At 48.0% G+C, this 15,044-nt stretch overlaps 1 protein-coding gene across 1 annotated transcript; it reads left to right on the forward strand.

Annotated features, from left to right (window-relative positions):
* The first annotated feature begins 3,524 nt into the window (after positions 1 to 3,524).
* Positions 3,525 to 11,880, forward strand: LOC128757204 (NXPE family member 3-like). The gene is made up of 7 exons (XM_053862310.1): positions 3,525 to 3,640; positions 4,547 to 4,736; positions 9,538 to 10,002; positions 10,082 to 10,383; positions 10,857 to 10,927; positions 11,007 to 11,204; positions 11,291 to 11,880. Exons 1-7 carry the CDS (start codon positions 3,525 to 3,527, stop codon positions 11,878 to 11,880), a joined length of 1,932 nt encoding a protein of 643 aa, XP_053718285.1.
* The last annotated feature ends 3,164 nt before the right edge of the window (positions 11,881 to 15,044 follow it).

Here is a 15,044-nt window from a genome sequence, read left to right on the forward strand (position 1 = left end):
CGTCTCTGTCCGTGTCAACAATATACAACATTACACCATCTGTTGAGTGCTTTGTTTACTACTACTCGTTGTACCTTGGTGTGTGGCTATGTGTGTGTGTGCACGGGTGGGTGTGAGTGTGTGGAGGAGCGCGCGGTGGACGCGGCGTGTGTGTATGTGTGTGCGCGCGCTCGTGTTCGGGTCGTGATCGGGTGTGTGTACGCCAAGTGACTTTTTATTTCTTTTGTTCAGGCTGGTGGGCTGACTCGATTGTGGACCACGGGGCACTGCTGGTACTCGACTCTCCCCTTCTCCCTGCAGTTTAGGTGTTCCAGGATTGGTGGCGGGTTCACTACCGGTGATTAGTGTAGGGCCTCCTTTCCCTAGCACCTGCTGCGGTCCGGTAAGCCAAATTGTACTCCAGTCTGTCGTAGTTTTAATGGTTTTCTTATAATGTGAAAAGATTTTAATATTGTTTGGAATAAATACATTCCAGTGTCACTGATCTACGCGTCCTTTTATTCCTGGGGTGAGATTCCCCAGGTGGCATTGTTGAGACTTTTAAATCCACCTTTTCAATTTTGCTGGGCGGCAGCGCCCACGCCGCCACATTTTGCGCCCGACCCCCACGTCACACATACAACATTGCTGGCCTTACCACTGTTTTGTAGACTGTTGTTTTGTAGAAAAAAAGAGGACACAAAAACACTTACTCAGTTGTTGAAGAATAACGCTCTCTGCAAATCGGTAAAGAAAACGGCTTTGGAAAACAAAGCTCTGATTATAAGCGAGACATCTGTGACGGTCATAGAGGACCTGTCAAGAGCCCTGCGGAAATATATGCCATATCTTCAATGAAAACAGTCACCCCCACTGACCGATCATGCCAGGGGTGGGCAATGTGGTCCTCAAAGGGCTGGTGTGGGGCAGGTTTTTACGGATGCCGTAGGGGTCATAGAGTCATAGGGGTGCAAAGAGGACTAGGTTGCAGTCGAGGGCGGGGGACCCGACGACCTGGTTCGTGTGGACATTCTCTGGCTTTTGGAACATGGAATGTCACTTCGCTGAGGGGGAAAGAGCCTTAGCTCGTGCGGGAGGTTGAGAGATACCGGCTAGATATAGTCGGGCTCTCCTCCACGCACAGCCTGGGCTCTAGAACCCAACTCCTTGAGAGAGGCTGGACTCTCTACTTCTCTGGAGTTGTCCGTGGGGAGAGGCGGTGGGCTGGCATAGGCTTGCTCTTAGCCCCGCAGCTCTGCAGCTTCCTGCTGGGGTTTACCCCGGTGAACGAGAGAGTCGCGTCCCTAGGCCTACGGGTTGGGGACAGGTGTCACACGGCGGTCACGGCTTACGGGGCACCATGTTTGAGCACAAGGGTGTCCAGAAGTGCACATGGCACCAGGACACCCTGGGCTGGAGGTCTATGATTGACTTTGTGATCGTGCCATCTGACCTTTGGTCGCGTGTCTCGGACACTCGGGTGAAGAGAGGGACAGAGCTGTCAACCGATCACCACCTGGTGGTGAGTGTGATCCGCTGGCAGGAGAGGAAGCCGGTCAGACCGGGCAGGCCCAAACGTATTGTGAGGGTCTGCTGGGAGCGCCTGGCGGAACCCTCTGTCAGTGGTGTCTTTAACTCCCACCTCCGGGAGAGTTTCTCCCAGATCCTGAGGGAGGACCATGTTCTCCTCCTCCATTGTCAGTGCGGCTGTGCGTAGTTGCGGTCACAAGGTCTCTGGTGCCTGTCGTGGTGGCAATGGTACTAGAGAGGAGACTTCGGCCAATAATCGAACCTCGGATCCAGGAAGAACGGTGTGGTTTTCGGCCCAGTCGTGGAACACTGGACCAGCTCTATACCCTCCATCGGGTGCTCGAGGGTTCATGGGAGTTCACCCAACCAGTTCACATGTGCTTTGTGGATTTGGAGAAGGACCGTGTCCCTTGCGGTGTCCTGTGGGGGGTTCTCCGGGAATATGGGGTGTCCGGTCCCTGTATGACTGGAGCAGGAGCATGGTTCGCATCACCAGCAGTAAATCAGACTTGTTCCCGGTGCATGTTGGCCTCCGCCAGGGCTGCCCTTTGTCACCGGTTCTGTTCATTATCATTATCATCGGACCGGGACCTTCAGCATGCGCTGGGGCGGTTTGCAGCCGAGTGTGAAGCGGCCAGGATGAGGATCAGCACCTCCAAGTCTGAGGCAATGGTTCTCGACCGGAATAAGGTGGTTTGCTCTCTCCAGGTCGGTGGAGAGTTCTTGCGCCAAGTGGTGGAGTTTAAGTATCTTGGGATCTTGTTCTCAAGTGAGCGAGTACCGATCGATCTACGTTCCCACCCTCACCTATGGTCATGAGCTTTTTGTAATGACCGAAAGGATGAAATCGCGGATACAAGTGGCTGAGCTAAGTTTCCTCCGCAGGGTGGCTGGGGTGCACCCTTAGAGATAGGGTGAGGAGTTCGGTCATCCGAGAGGAGCTCGGGAGGAACCAGCTGAGGTGGCTCGGGCATCTGATCCGGATGCCCCCTGGACGCCTCCCTGGGGAGGTGTTCCGGGTATGTCCTACCGGAAGGAGACCCCGGGGAAGACCCAGGACTCGCTGGAGAGATTATATATCCGGTCTGGCCTGGGAACGCCTCGGGATCCCCCGGGAGGAGCTGGAGGAGGTTTGTGCAGACAGGGGAGTTTGGGCGTCCTTGCTCTGAATGCTGCCTCCGCGACCCGACCCCGGATAAGCGGCAGAAGAGGGTGAAGGTGAAGGTGCTCTGAGCAGCACCTCTGGAGATGGACTTGTCTACCCTTACTGCATGACTGAGTGATCCCGTTGTTCCTTCCAGCCCTCTGTTATCAGGTTGCACAGTGATAAATGCTCAATGGACTTACTGTTCATTGTTGGGCATTTGTGCACATTATTGTTTTTTATTTTGTGATAAGTACATTTGATTTTGATGCTTATATTTCTGGTGTTGAGCGTGTTTAATCCTTGATCATGTTTAATCCTTGTCATTAATGTCTCTAATGTGTGTTTGTGACAAACAAAATTTCCTTGTTGTGGAAGTTTAAATATTAAGCCCATCAGTCACTTTTATGATTCTCCATGCCCAAATTGGTGCACGCCTTTCCCTCTTGTGAGTCCAGAGTCCAACTGAGGTTTAGGTGTGTTAGCTCAAGAGTTGCCTTGCTGTTTGGAGTGGCAGCAATACTGCAATCCAGGATCACGATGCAGGCACAAAGGAGTTTGGGAAAATCTTGCGTGAAAAACTCAGTCACAGCTTTAATATTTCTTTCCATCTTCAGTGCAGCTCTTCTGTTTCTTCACGTGAAAATGTTCAAGGTAAGAAGGTTTTCTTTTTCAGAAAGATTTTATATGCTGTTTGGATTGTCATGGCTCCGCTTCCAGGCTCCGAATCCTGGTCCTGCCTCCAGTGCCTTTCACCACTCGCTCTTGGGTCTTGGTCACGTCCACTATACGTGACCTTTAAGCCCCACGTCCTCCATACGTGGGCTTTTAGCTCCTTCGTCCCTTCGTCCCTTGACATTACGGTCTGGCCATGTTAATAGACCCAGCAGTGTTGAAGGGCTGGCAGGACGAGCTAGACGCTCAGGCCACCAGTATAGGCAATATGGAGAGGATGACGGTGTCTATTTTTGAGCTGTTGGACTCCATGTCTGAGGCGGTTGCACGGCTTTCCTTCCGCTCTGCTCTGTCCGGTTCTCTGCTTGCTTCTTCTGCTCTTCCGTCGGAGCCAATTTTGTCTGTTCCCGTCCGTGATTTTTTTTTTCGTGACTCTTGTGTTTCCCCGTCTTTGCCTCCCGTGGACACCGGCGCGGCTCTCAAGCCGCCGCCTCCCATGGTCTCCGGCGCTGCTCTCAAGCCGGCGCCTCACATGGTCTCCGGCGCTGCTCTCCAGCCGGCGGCTCTCCAGCCGGCGCCTCCCGTGGTCTCCGGCGCTGCTCTGGAGCCGGCGCCTCCCATGTTCTCCGGCGCGGCTCTCAAGCCGGCGCCTCCCCAGCCGGCGCCTCCCGTGTTCTCCGGCGCGGCTCTCAAGCCAGCGCCTCCCGTGGTTTCCGGCGCGGCTCTCCAGCCGGCGCCTCCCGTGTTTTCCGGCGCGGCTCTCCAGCCGGTGCCTTCCCTGGTCTCCGGCGCGGCTCTCCAGCCGGCGCCTCCCCTGTTCTCCGGCACGGCTCTCCAGCCGGCGTCTCCTCTGGTCAGGCCGCTGCCTCCCAAAAACTCCGGCACGGTTCCCAAGCCATCGCCTCCCGAACCTTCCTGCGGGGCTCCCAGGCCGCCGTCTCCCGAACCTTCCTGTGCGGCTCCCAGGCCGCCGTCTCCCGAACCTGCCTGTGTGGCTCCCAGGCCGCCGTCTCCCGAACCCTCCTGTGCGGCTCCCAGGCCGCCGTCTCCCGAACCTTCCTACGCGGCTCCCAAGCCGCCGTCTCCTCCCGAGGGCCCCTACGCGGCTCCCAAGCCGCCGTCTCCTCCCGAGGGCCCCTACGCGGCTCCCAAGCCGCCGTCTCCACCCGAGGGCCCCTACGCGGCTCCCAAGCCATCGTCTCCTCCTGACGATTCCAGCGGGGCTCCCAAGCCGCAGCCGCCCAAAGACTCCTGCACGACTCTCAAGCGTCCGCCTCCCGAGGACTTCTGCGCCGCTCTGAAGCCGCCGCCTCGCAAACGTTACTGCACGGCTCTCAAGCTGCCGCCGCCTCCCGACGACACCAGCGGGGCTCTCAAGCCACCGCTGCTGCCTCCCGACGACTCCAGCGTGGCTCCCAAGCCGCCGCCGCCGCGGCCTCCCGACGTCTCCAGCGTGGCTTACAAACAGCCGCCGCCGCCTCCCGACGTCTCCAGCGTGGCTTACAAGCAGCCGCCGCCGCCTCCCGACGTCTCCAGCGTGGCTCCCAAGCCGCCGCCGCGGCCGCCCAACGTCTCCAGCGGGGCTCCCAAGCTGCCGCCAACGTCTCCTGCGTGGCTCCCAAGCCGCCGCCGCGGCCTCCCGAAGACCCCAGCCGCGAATTCCCACCCACCACCTCCCCAGGACCCCAGCTTGTCTTCCGGGTCGCTGCAGCCCGGCTCATCCAGTCGCTCCAATGGGCCTCCTCTTCCCCTCGTCTACGACGACCGTCCATCCATGACTGGTTGAACACCAAGAGGTGTTCTTTAAGGGGGGGGGAACTGTCATGGCTCCGCTTCCAGGCTCCGAATCCTGGTTTTGGTTTTTTCCCCTCTCTTCCTTTGGCACACGGCTGGAGCCGATTAACCTCTAATGACTGGTCTACAAGAACACCTGGGCTCCAGGAACGTGTGCCAGACCGTATTTGATCCCATTGTTTGTTCCCTGTGTTTGCCGGAAGTCCCTGTGATTATTCCTCTCGTTCCGGTGTTTTTTGGACTTCTCATTCCCCTGTGGTAACTCCTGGTTCTCGTGTCTCTCCCTGTGTTCGGCTCCTTTGTTCTGTTTGCTAGCTCTTGTAGTCACTCCTGGTTCTCGTGTCTCTTCCTGTGTTCGGCTTCTCCTGTTCTGTTAGCTAGCTTTTGGATTTCTCTGTTTAACCCTGGTGCCCTGAGCTTAGTGTTTTGTTTCTTCCCAGTCTCCATGTGTTTCTTGTTCCCTTTTGTAGTTTATTCTCTGTTCATTGTATATTCAGTTTGTGCTCAGTTTCTCCCGGTTCGGTGACGCTTTCAGTTGTGATTCAGTTGTTTGTTTAATTATTAAATATCTAATTTTGACTCCGTCCTGCCTCCAGTGCCTTTCACCACCGGCTCTTGGGTCTTGGTCACGTCCACTATACGTGACCTTTAAGCCCCACGTCCTCCATACGTGGGCTTTTAGCTCCTTCGTCCCTTCGTCCCTTGACATGGATATCCGTTTAATTTCATTTCATTTTTCTGCAAATTGGTTTTAATAAGCATACCAAACTCAGGGACACAGATAGGACACAGATGTAATGCCAGTTCGATGAGTTTGTTAAAAGATCACCACAAGTTGGCAGAATAAGGTCTGGCTGGGCCAGACCTAGTCACCCCATGCAGAACCAACACTAACATTCAGTTGTTTGGTTTCTGATTGTCACGGTGCCTACGCCCGTCTCAGCGCCTGCAGTGGTACACGTTGTGACCTGGATTCAAAATATATTTTTATGCCTTTACTGCCTTGCTCTGAGGAACTGGTCTCTCTCTCATAACTAATCATAGAACACATCATCACACCCCAATTCTGCATGACACACCTGGATTTCTGTTCATGGTGCTCATTGTGCACATTGTGCTCGAATAACAGCTTGACTTCAGGAAGTCTAAGTGACTCACATGTACCCCCCATAGAGCACATCTGGTACCACCTGAAGCAGCAGCAATATCCTTGTCCCACTCAACTATGTGACTTGGCAGAACTACATATAGCACTTGTGGAGGGGGGGAAACAACATCACGTGGCTAGTGACCACCACCACGAGAGGCATCGCACGGCACACACACCATTCACACGCGCACGCCTACAATAGGTGCAATTTTAGAGTGTCCAATGAACCTAGTGAGCATGGGAGGAAACCAGAGTTCCCAGAGAAACCCCACGCTTACACGATGAGGACATGCAAAGTCCATGTAAAAAAGCCATTAGTCTGAACTTGTGACCTTCTTGCTGCAAGAGAGCTAACAAATAGTCTGCCGTGTGGCCATTGTACGTACTGCTTGATAATAATAATAATAATAATGAATTTAGAGCATTCACAGTGTGTTGATGTACCGTCACAGGCAAGAAAGAGATGGGCAAGTGAGCCAGACACAGCAGCGTGTTTTTAGCACCTCAAACACAGCAATGACGTCATCAAAGCAGTCAAACAGATGCTGTTGAAACAACTACACTAAATAAACCAACCAGCATGTCCTGTGTTTCCTGCACCTGCCAACCATTGTGTCCTTACCTGCGCCTAGTTTTATAAATGATATATAAATATTGGAACAACTAGGTGTTATACTTGTGTAGTACTGGTTGAGGTGACTTTAATTTGTGCTGATCAGGATACAGTGGGAATGTGGACGTAAAGGCAGGCTGAGATAAGGCGTTGTATTGACCAGACGTCAATGTGCAGTATGTATTCACTCTGTACAGGCGTGTGTATGTATGTGTGGTTATGCAGTCTGTCTTTGAGGAGTCAGTTCTTCCCTTGTTGGGAATTTGCATTGATTTTATTGCACTCCATTTCGGATACTGTTCAGCCACTGTCACACACCTCCGTGTGTGATAATATGTACCTCCAGATTGTTGTTCGGATTCTCATTTCACTCTTACTGTCGCCTTTCCCATTTGTGATTTCTCGTCATTTATGTTTGAAATCTGACATTTGTCAGCCTTTAGTTTCAATTATGTGATGTATTTCCAATTGTGTGTCAAACTTATGATTGGCAATGATTGATCACGATTTCCCAGTTTAATTTCCAATTAAACACAAATAACTAGGGAAGCTCCGATCAGGATTGTTGCTGCCGATCACCAATACTGATGACATGGATTGACAATAAATGTGTAATCAAAATGATCAGACATTCTGTGCACATGATGTGAAAAAAATGAAGCATTAAATCATTTTAATTCAGACTTGTTTTCATATACCTCTTCAAGGAGGCAAAACAACTATTCTGTCAAAAGGACGACTGAAAAGCATTTAATGTGAGACGTAGGAGTTTGATGAATCTCCAGCAACTTTCCCACGTACATGAAATATTTACACACTGCCCATTTGTAGCAGAACTCTGAGACAGAGAGCACTGCATTTATGAAAGTTTCCACTTCATATATTTTCAAAGGTTTCAGATTCAGGTGGCTGACAAATGCTGCAACCCACTCCAACACGACGACGGATCTGGTTGTTTCTATATAGGCATAAATGACACCTGAGAAAGGCTTGCCATCTGGCTAGCTATTAATAGTTGTTTCTTGGGCAATTTGCTTATCGTTCCGAATGTCACGCTCGGCGCGGCGGGTGTTGCTAAGCGTTTGCCGTGCCAGCACGCTGCTGCAGAGGAACCGGCGGTCTCATTTTCATGAGCCTGGAAAACTCTCTGCGCACCATCAACTTTTGGAGCTTTAAATGGCGTGTTTAATTTTAACGCCCTTCCCTGCAGAGCATTTACCCGTGCATGTACTTTCCATGACAAATTTAAAGAACAGACATGCTGCTTCTTAGTGAGCAGCGAGTGGGGAGGAGCGGATGCATCACAACCAGCGGAGCTTCATCAGAGCACCAGCTGTCACACATGATCAGTTGTTGTCATCGGCAATTACAGGTAGTGATCGGCATTCAGAGATCACGCTGAAATCGGCCCATCACGATCGGTCCCTAACAATAACTTTTATTATGATCCAAACGGCATGTTCTGTCCAATACAACATACAAGCGAGCTTCTCCTCATTAGAATAGCAGGAATCGGTCTTTGTTACTTTATGATCACATTTTTTTCTTTATATTTCTTCTCAATGCATTGTTTCGGCCTCTGTGACTGTATTTTGACTTGCACATTTTCTATATGTCTCCTCTTTCATGACAGTCAATACTCATCCAGCAATAAGATGGGTAATTTGACTTTTTCCCACATCTGTAACAGTACATGGCAACTTAACCCTATTGCATCTTATGTAGGCAATTAGTTGTTGTGTTTCCCTTGCTATATCATCTGCCGTTTTTGCAGCCGTTTCTGGAAAAATGGCACTGTCAAATACAGTACAATCTCTGCAGCGCCGTCATATACGCTCCTTCCATAGTACCAAAGTGATGCTGAGGCCAACCTTCCTTGTTGCATGTTGACACAATAATCTTTTCAGTTTTAAGCACATTTGGCCTTTCGCACAAACGGAACTGATCATCCTGACCCAAATGAGATTGAACATGATTAGATAGAACATGGATTAGCTTTAGCAGCCAACTACATGCTACGGTTAGCGGCTAACGATCTAAACTCCTTTTAACGCGGTAAATTCCACATCGCAAAACGACTGACATGTCATGAATGAACGGATGAACGAACAACATAACACAGCTCACTGTTTTTAGACACACACACTTCAGAATCACTCCATCGTCTCCAAACGATCGGCACATTAATGATGCATTTAAGGACCATGCTAATGGGAATTTACAAGTGCAACAATTAGAAACAATCTTCAAGGAACCGTTCAACCTTTTGCACAGTAAAGAAGAAAGTATTCTCCTGCCCTGTAAATGTGTAAACTTCATACATGAAGCAAACATACACATACAATACATACTGAAAATTTATGGAGTTGCATGAACAGTAGAATTCCACCATATCTCTTGTGGTGAAGCTGGTGACTAACATTAAATCGCACATTTTTCAAATCACCACAGGAAGGATTCCTCTTCACGGAGCTTTATTCTTTCAACTGCTGCAGCTGTGACCTGCACAGGTTATGGAAAAAAAGGTTATATTTAGGTGCGCCTCAATTGTCTATCTGTGTTGCATGTTGATGTAACAGGCTTTCAATTGACAGACGTGTCCCGCCTTTTCAACGAGCAAGTCATCCTGTTCTTGTTTTTTTTCATCCATAGGATCCGAAAGATCATCTTCTGCCAAAGCCCAGACTGGAGAACAATAAATCTGGAATTGTATTTCAGAGAAATATTTTTAATGATACAAGAGGAGAAGTTGATATCTGTAAATTCCAACCCTCCTCCCCACAAGAACTTATTGAAGAACAGAACATATTCAGCTCAATAGCTTGGCCCCAAACACCACCCCTGCTGGGTAACAAGTGCACCAACGCCCGTGGCAGTAGCTTTACTCTTCACAGAGGCGCTGGAGGGCAACAGTGGCATGTTGGCGATGAACTGAGAGTAACTATTACCATGAAGGACTTCCTGGGCAAACCAAAGAAGACTGGAGGAGATGTCCTAGTTGCCCGAGTCCACAACTCAGTTCTTCAGGCTGGTGTTGCAGGGCAAGTTATCGACCATGAAAACGGCTCCTACACAGCCACATTTCCTTTACTCTGGACTGGAAAAGCAACCATCGAGGTGAGGGTTGAAGTGCAGTTCACACAAGTTTACAGTCAAAGTACAGGACAAGATGCTGTTTTGTTCTTTTGTCTGCCAGGTGACTCTTCTTCATCCCAGTGAGGCCGTCACAGTAATAAGAAGACTGAACAAAGACAATCCAGACAGAGTTTACTTTAAAAGTGTTTTCCGCCTAAATTCCATCTCTGAAACCATGAACTGTAATTTCTGCCTGCGACCCACCAAACTGCCAGTGTGTGACTTCACCGACCTGCGCACAGGGGAGCCATGGTTCTGCTTCAAGCCAAAACAGCTGGGCTGTGAAAGCAGAATCAGCCATTTTATGGGAGGATATCATGAGAAAATATACCATGACCCTGGTGAAGAAAAGGTTTTCCAAATGTGAGAGCTTGTTTGAATTTGACAAAACCTACATTACTTTCATTTCCTTTAGTTTAACTTTTATTTTGGTCGGGGACTTGGTTGGGTCTTGTAACCAGGGGTTCACTTTTCATTAACTTTTGCAGTTCTACTCATGTGATAACTGGATATGGTACGTGGTTCAGTAGTCAGCATCACTCATGACTTTCCCAACAGCTTGGTTCCTTATTTGGACATATTTTACTGACCTGAGAAACTGGTGCATTGATGTGGTACTGAAGTACAGAATGGCTACAAATATGCACCACATCCGCACATGAGAGGAACCTATCATGAGAGCCAGTTATTGTTATTCAGCACAAGCGTCAACACATTTTGATGCTTACTTCATATTCACTCTAAGTCAGCAAATATATTCTTAAAACTGAAAAATACTCACAATGCAAGTCAAATGGCATGTGTTCATCACATATGTATGATTGGACTTTTTTCAGTGGTGTCAACATGAAAGTGAAACTGAGATCTGAAGGACCAGCGTTTGTGAACGTGCTGCCACAGAGGAATGGTAACAACAGTCAAACTGATCATTGTGGAATGGATGTTTAAGAAGTTTGCTTCTCTTTCATCAGCATCATCAGGTTCAGAGAGGAACAGAACCGTAGAGAACTTGGGACATTCTGGATATTACTACCGTGGAGAGTGGCAGGCCCTGGATGGGACCAGAGTTCAGCATTTTCAAAAGCCTGCTGCCATGAGTAAATGTCTCCAAGGAAAGAAGATCTACATGTTTGGAGACTCCACTGTCAGACAGTGGTATGAATACCTTGTTGAAAAACTGCCAGGTGGAGAATAATGAGAAATGCAATTATGGGTTGAGAACAAGCAGAATTTGCAACAAGTGTTTCTTTTTTTCCTTTTTTCTTCTCAGGTCTGGTGAATTTTGATTTCCACAATGGCCCAATGACCGGACCGTACATGGCGACCGACATTGCAAACAACATCTTCATGCTCTACCAGGTCCATGGTCTGCCCATACGTATACGACCCATCTCAGTCAGCAAGGTTCGATACGTTGCCAATGAGCTGAACTCCATCGAGGGAGGAGCAAACACCGTTGTAATTTTGGGTATCTGGGCTCACTTTGGTTCATTACCTGATGAGGTTTACCTCAGGAGACTGCAGCGCATCCGCAACGCTGTTGTGCAATTGTTGAACAGGTCTCCAGGCACACTGGTTATTATTCGCACTGGAAACATCAAAGACCTGTCTGCTTCTAGAGCAGTATTCAACAGTGACTGGTCCACCATGCAGCAGAATAAGATACTTCGAGCTGTGTTCCACGGAGTGAATGTTCGCTGGGTGGATGCCTGGGAGATGACATTGGCACATGATGCCAGGTTTCTGCTTCACCCCCTGCCCCCTATTATCAAGAACATGGTGGATGTGGTCCTGTCCTACATCTGTCCTCTGAAGGAGGGAAAGGTGCTTGGTGGCAAGAGCGCTGTGGCCGTCTCCTGAACACAACTCCATATATTCATAACCACAATTGACAGGGATGGTACTATATATATATATATATATATATATATATATATATATATATATATATATATATATATATATATATATATATATATATATCGTCAACAAATTGTGAAAGTTGTTGAAATTGCCAATCAAGTCAATGAAAAACGATGAGAGTTTGCATAATAATTTTTAGAAAATATAATACTTATTATTATTGTTGTTGTTGTTAATAATAACAATAACAACAACAACAACAATAATAATAATGTTTTCACATAATTTCTAATATTTCATCAGAAGCATCCAGGAAATCTGATTAATTAAAAAAAATGCAGACAGACAGCATAATTTAACCCTAAAATAACACTGTCTGTAAGGTAATTCTCTGTGGAAGTTGGAATGCTGTATTATTTGCTTGCAAGTTTTTTTTTTTTTTTTCTTTTTTGTGATGCTGGGGGAGGGTGTCATCCTTATTAAGGTGATCATTTTGTATCGACTATACTTAGGTGGAACATGTTTGACGAAGTGCAACTCAAATAAAACTTGCACTGTGTACTGCCTACTTTTTAAAAAATTCCTCACTCACAGTTCTTCATCCAATTTAAATACAGGAGAAGTTTTATAATGCTACATTTCTATCCACAGCTCCTCTTTGCTGTTCAATTAAAATTTTATATGGACATCCTGCTTAATTTATAGTGCACATCCTTCTTCCATCCTCTTTTGCACCTGCCACATATCAAGTGAGCATTTAAAAAAAACAAGTCATTAGTATCGCATTGCAGCATTGCATATTGATATCATATGTGTTTTTGGCAGTGCTGCTGATAAGAGTGTAATAGCAAACTGCCATAAAAACGGATTCCTGGTTCCGCACACATTTGTTTATGAGGACGGACCACAGTGAAAAAAAGTTAATCACAAGTATACACAACACAATCAACCACTGACTTCTAGAGAGGAAATTCTAGAAAATATTTTATGTCGTCAAACGTCAGGAATCGAACCATTTCATCTGGCAAGGAGGCTGAAGAAAATGAAGGAGCGATTGACCCAACTATTTATACAGCATGTTTGAGAATGGCATTCATAACGTGCAAATGATGGGGGAAAGATTCTATCACTGACTAGTGACGTGAATATTACTTTGTAATTGTAGTATCACTTGAAGTGCGCCACTGTTGGGCTTTAGTTCAGAGTAAACTCTTAAAATATTTAGCTTAGCACTTAACACTGAATTAATTAATTAACCTTTTTTAGTAGTTTAATCAATCACTTTATCTGAAGTCACAGCTGATGTCATGATATGCTGTTACTGATTATGGTTTGCTTTGTGTTTTCTTGTGCTTTTATTTTGTTACTTCCTGGTCTCCTGTCTGTGGTTTCCTTTTCCTTTGTTCCCTCCAGCTTCATAGCAGCGCAGCTGGAGCTCATCTGATGATCAAGCTCGCTGGTTTCTACACCTGGGTTCCTGTCTGCGCTGCCAGATGATTGTACCACATCCTCCGGTAAAGACTCCCCTCAATATCTGTTTCTTCACAATTCTTTGTCAACTTTGATTGTGCGCACCTTTTCTAACGTTTTCCCGGTTCTCTTTCTAGCCTATTATATGTCCTTTTATAACAGCGTTTTGTGCTTGCGTGAGAGTTTTTGTACTTGCGTCTTACTTTCGCTGATGTTCTTTTTGTCTTCCTTGCGTGCGTTTGAGTTTTCCACCACCAATCGCTTTTTGTTGTTTAGGCCTTGCAAGTTTATCTGAGTGCTTTTTTTGGTGTCCCTCCTAGTTGGCTGGACAGTAATTCGCCTCTTTTCTGTTTCAGATTTTTCTCCCTCCTGGAGTGTTTCCCTCGCCCTGCGTTTGGATAGCGACGTCTTTAGTTCTTCATTTCCTGTCTGTGCCGTGTTATTTTTCTTGTTTGTTGTTCGTTAAATCTTGTTAAACCTAACCTTGTCAGTGTCGAGTCTTGTGAGCTGTGTCTTGTGGCTGTGAGCCAGTTGCAATTTCGCACTTGGGTCTGTTCGCCTGAGCCAAACATGACAGAACCATCTGGCCAGACTTCAGACCCAGCTATTGTTGCTGGCTTACAGGCTATAGGCTCACAGGGAACCAGGATGGGGACCCTCGAGAGGGCGACCCAGAGTGTCCCAGAGCAGCTGCAGATTGTTTCAGCTGCTCTTGAGCACTTATCGGCCTCACCCGCTGGAGCTGACGCTCCAGCTTCAGTTCCAGCAGCAGCTTCTGCAGCTGTCCTCGGTCACCCTGCTATCGGTGCACATGGCCCAACCATTCCCACTGCAGAGGTTAATGCCGGTAAGCCGGGCTTCCGCAGAAATTTTGTCTTCCAATGCTCACTTGTGTTTGAATTACAGCCGTCCCATTTCCAGACTGACTAAGCCTGTATAGCTTTTGTCATGAACCTCCTGCTATAATAAGACCAGCCAGTGGGCAGATTCCCTCTGGGAGTCAGACCCTCCACGCTTGGGGAATTACTTCAGAAAAGAAGTGAGTATTCGATGCTCCTTTTAAGAGCGGTCCTACTGCTTCTATACGCCTCATGTCCCTGGTGCAGGATTCTCTCAAAGAATCTGTTTCTGAGTTCTCAATCAACTTCGACATCAAAGCCGTTGAGTTTGGATGAAATGAACCTGCTTTGATGTCCACCTTCCCCAGCGGCCTGTCCTGCACTATTCGAGACCAGCTAGCACACCGGGATCAGTCCCTAGAGGAGCTAATTAACCTAGCTATTTGCATTGACAATCGCATACGAGAGCATATCAGAGAGAGACGTCTCACTTGCCCTGTTGCAGGGTCGGTTCAGTTTTCTCCACCTGATTTTAGCATCCAGCCCAAATCTGTAACTATGGATGATAATTCTGAGCCTAGGCAGGTGTTGGAGAAGGAGTAACCCCGCGGAGCGCCAGCACTGGATTTTGAAGGGTTTATGGATATACTGTGGTCTAGCGGGTCACTTCACCCGTGGAGGTGGATGGATGGATGCCTCTGACTCGTGTTTGGGGGCTGTACTGTCTCAAAGAGACCCACACGACCGGAAGGTACACCCATGTGCTTTTTTTTCCAGATAGCTATCGCCAGCAGAAAGAAATTACGATTTCGGCAACTGTGAGTTGTTGGCTGCAGTGGTCGCCCTACTGGA

This window comes from Synchiropus splendidus, chromosome 4, assembly GCF_027744825.2.
Source record: "Synchiropus splendidus isolate RoL2022-P1 chromosome 4, RoL_Sspl_1.0, whole genome shotgun sequence".
Classification (NCBI taxonomy): Eukaryota; Metazoa; Chordata; class Actinopteri; order Syngnathiformes; family Callionymidae; genus Synchiropus; species Synchiropus splendidus.